Genomic DNA, 4382 nt, shown 5'->3' on the forward strand with positions numbered 1-4382 from the left:
TATTGTAACAAAACAGCAAACTGCTGAGTGTCCTGATTAAGCCAAAAGAGAATATGACAGTACGAGTTTAATTCCTTCAATAACTGAATCTCCACACGACTTACCCTCTGATGTTCCTTCCTGGTGAATTCATAACTATTCTCTCCAATTTGAAGCACAGCATGGTCACCACCTCGGAGTGAAATCTTCACTCCATCCAGGTTCGAAATGTTAACCTGTTTCAAGAGACAGTGAAAACAGCCTACAACATTTAATAACAATTAAATGTCAAGTGTACACCACCTGTTGTAATATTACCAGGACCTTCTAAACTAGAGGAATACTTAAGAGCTCTTTTATGTGTTTACTTACTGAGCAAACATCACCAATACCTACACAGCAACTGCCTTACACTCACGCTGTCAACTCATGTCCAGTATTAGCACTCCATTTACGAATTTGCCAAATAACACTAAGCCCACTCCACCATTGGTGTGACAGAGAAAAACTAAATTATTTTTGATAACACTGCTTACAAGCTCAATTTCTGGCAGGCCACAATTGTCCAGTAAACAACTGGAAGACAGCACCAAATACACACACTGCTAACAGGAGTACTCACATGTTGTCTTTGACACTTCATTTTTTTTTTTTTTTTTTTTGACGAATGAAAGTCCTAGAATTGGAAACCCTAATAAGTACTGGCAAGCCTCAGAGCACCCTAGATAATTTACTACAATAGTTCTGCTGCCCTCGTGACCACCTTCTGCATCAGGACACATACACCTCCTGAGAAATGTAACTGGTTTGTAGAAAAGCTACCATTGTAAATTATCTAGGGTGCTCTGAGGGTTGCCCGTACTTATTAGGGTTTCGAAGTCAAGGACTTTTCTTTATTGAAAAAATGAAAAGTCGAAAAGGTCATGCCAATATTGGTCTCGCTGCAACATGAGAAGATATTTATTTCATTGCTTCTTATCTCAATAAGCTCTGTTTACTTCGACGTTAATAGTATGTATGAATTGTGCAATAAAATGCATTCGTTAGTTCACACTCTAAATGTCAGTGTTGTAACAATGCCTGATTTGTTGTGATGTTTCTATACTCACGTCATTTGGAGTCTGGATGAGCCAAAGGCGGTGCTCGTCTGCCGAAATTTCCTCTGCTGGCAGAGCAATGCCATCAGTGGTAGCAGTGAAGCCAGTGGGAACTTGATACCTAATTGTATTGTATAAAAAAGCTAATAAGAATTGAAAGCACACACTAGTGCCACATATCAACGAAAGGACTAATGCGACGTTAATCATTACAGAAAAGTATGAGGAGCCTATATGCATCAACATGTTCCAGGGTGAGCAAGCAATAAAAGAAAAATGCAGAGTAGCAGTGGATGCTCCACCATGTAGCGTGAACATCTGTTGAGTACCACAAGTATGCTTAGGTAAACATACTCATTTGGAGATATACAACAGAACGATGGCTTCAGGATTGCTTACATGAGATAAGCAATTTCGCAAGTAGGAGTCTTTTCCCATGGTGTAACCTTGGTACAGACACACAAAAATTTAAAAACTGCCAAAATAGTGGAGTGTTCCAGCAGACAGTAAAATCCCTTGACGTGTCAACTGTCGCTTATCACTTTCGTGAACTGACTTACTAGGAAGGTCATTTGAGCAAGCTTGAATTAATTTTTTATAACATCGGCCACTGATGCATCAGTGGGCTCCATCACTGAACTTCAAGAAATCGGATGCAGTGAACATTTTAAGAGCCTTCTCTTCGACACTACTTGATACCTTCAAGGTCATTTTTTCCTCCTGATGTTTGCTATTCAAAGCTGCATATTTAAGGCGCTAAAGAGGCAAAGGGTGAAACTTTAATATCGGACACATTCTTCCTTCAAAGAGGAACTGTTAGAAGGTCACGGTGTGGTTAGTAACCACTCTACCTTCTGATAGCTACACTGTGGCTGACCTCCAGCTGGGGTTCTGACTATAATTCCAGGTAGAACAGGTAGTCCAGAGTCGCATTAGGCAAGGAGAAAGAAGCGCTCAGTAAAGAAGGGTCATATATTAATATGCAGCACTATGACTAAGCGAAATGAAGGCCTTTGACCTGGCAGACTACTTTCCTCCACGGAGAGTAGGCAGAAGCGGCTTGGAACGTTAGCACAGTTTACTATGATATAATTTAACGCAGAACATCACTATCTGCAACATGAAAAAAAAAAGAAAAAAAGAAAAAAAGGTTGTGTGCTGCTGAGCAAAGCCAAATAAATGCCTTCACATTCTTTCCCTTTCGATCATAGCAAGTTCCGACCCTGGTCTTTTACTTAAGTGAGCATTTTTCTCGCGTCCCCCGAAGATCGTTAGAGCAGTTCTAAGTTGGAGCAGCTCTATTGACGTTTCCGCCGGTGGCGCGTGGATGGAGGGGCTGTGAGATGTCACTGTGCAGGGGCCGTATTCTGAAACGTTCGCCTAGGCGAAATTTCGCCTAGGCGAAATCAGCATGCGCGCTGATTGGCTGGTTGAGCAAATTGAATGACGTCGGGCTCAACCACCCAATCAGCTTCATCCAATTTTGCTAAAACAGCCCATCGGCGCACGCCTGAAAGCGAAAAAAAGAATATTAATACGGCCCCAGAAGGCTAACGTTTTCGAACGTTTCAGAATACGGCCCCAGGACAGGATGCCCTGACCTCTTCCACACTGGAGGCTCACTTGAGCGAATTGTGGACGAAACTTCGGCATGTCGAGCGTGTCATCCGTCTACCGCTACAGGTCAACGTAATATTGTACACTTACATTGCCAAGTGCACTCACATTATACAGTTGCACAACTACGAAAGAGTGACACAAAATCCGAAACTCCTGTCAGGTTTTCGTAAGGGTCAACTGTTATCTTGTCACCTGTTCGCGTGTTTCAATGCCTATTTCATGCAGCTGCGTCGAGCCTTACCTTTTAGCCTCCGCAGAAGGCATGGCTAGATGTTTGCAACACTAAAGAGGATCACAACACTCTAGTGATCACACCACTCTACAACACGCTCTCAGCCGCACGCCGCGCGCATCCATTTGGCTATGGATCGACTATCGTTGACGCTATTCGTTAACTGGAGCCTGCGCAGCACTTCTGGTTTCGATTCCAAACATGCGTGTGGTGGAAAGCGAAATACAGTGACTGTGAAGCACAGTGCGCGGTTTATCACGTGTACAGCAAATATGAGGACACTGTGATGTTACATTGCATGATTGATTTTGATGTCACCTTTTTGTGTAGTGAATGAACTTGTCAACCAAATCGATTTAGAATTAATATAGTACGTTACAAGGAGATAAAATTGGCCGCAGTAGTCGTTATAAAAACAATTAGGAAAGTATTTTATGTAACGAAAAAATAGTGGCATTATTAGGTATGCAAAACAAAAGTACAGCGGTACCTCACGGCCGATGCGGTGCTGCCATGCACATACACAATGGAAATAAAATACAGCTTATTCGATCTTGACCGCGCCTATACGCTCAAGCCAAAGCTCAAGATCGGCAGAAATTTGGACGTATACATATCATACATCATGCGTTAACGTGTCGGTAACATCAATGTTCTCAATAGCACCATCACCATCATCATGTTCAACCGCGCTGAGATAAAGTGAGTTACTTTAGCCGTGCGTGATTATACATTCAAGCTACAAACCGTTTACCATGATAATGCCAGTTTTCCTCGCTATCCACGTCATAATCCTAATTCAATTCCAGTCTAATCGGTCAGTGAACCTAATTAATGCGATAGCACTTTCGAAAAACTTCACCCAGTTTGCGGTATATGTTTGTAAACGTCCGTATCACACAGAGTTGGGTATATGGTGCCACTGGGTTTGTGTCCGATCAGACAACTTTGGCACTGCGTATGTGATGCTGGTATGTGCCCATTCTTGAATGATCCCCAAGGATGGATGTGCTAAGGAGTAAATCTGGCCTTCCGCCTCATCCGCGTCGAGAGCGGCCACAATTGACGAATAACCCTTGCAACAAAGTTGCACAGCTTGCCGAAACTGACGAAGAGCATAATAATAATCGTTATAACGTATAAAATATATCATCACCAATTACACACCCATCATAAGAAAGATTGCTAATCGCACTGACGTGCGAATTACCACCAAAGGATGGATGCGCCGCCATCTCTTTTTTTTTTTTCTTTTAGGGCAATCATATATTCATCCGTTCCGACTTAATTCAGAGTTAAATAACAGTCATTTGTTCCTAGTTTAACCTATTCCAGCTTTTCATTCCTTCCTGCAACTATCAGTGCGTTCAAACCAGCCCCGATCCTCGTTCATACTCCACTGTGGGTACGTGCCATGCTTTGAAGAGTCATCATCAGCTCGAATACGCCATCCG

At 42.5% G+C, this 4382-nt stretch overlaps 1 protein-coding gene across 3 annotated transcripts in view; it reads right to left on the bottom strand.

The window, feature by feature from the left end:
* The window catches only part of LOC119431081 (uncharacterized), a 143512-nt gene extending 140455 nt beyond the window's left edge, over positions 1-3057 (bottom strand). Inside the window, exons 1-3 of one of the 3 annotated variants that reach the window (XM_049656848.1) lie at positions 2938-3047; positions 1089-1197; positions 105-215 (exon numbers count right to left, since the gene is read on the bottom strand). In XM_049656848.1, the coding sequence (XP_049512805.1) occupies positions 105-215; positions 1089-1197; positions 2938-2960 (243 nt within the window). In that variant the 5' untranslated portion in view covers positions 2961-3047. Of the gene's footprint in view, positions 1-104; positions 216-1088; positions 1198-2937 lie in introns of all 3 variants that reach the window. The other 2 variants (XM_049656847.1, XM_049656846.1) reach the window with 2 other exon arrangements.
* Positions 3058-4382: the final 1325 nt, after the last annotated feature.

Source organism: Dermacentor silvarum, chromosome 10, assembly GCF_013339745.2.
Source record: "Dermacentor silvarum isolate Dsil-2018 chromosome 10, BIME_Dsil_1.4, whole genome shotgun sequence".
Classification (NCBI taxonomy): domain Eukaryota; kingdom Metazoa; phylum Arthropoda; class Arachnida; order Ixodida; family Ixodidae; genus Dermacentor; species Dermacentor silvarum.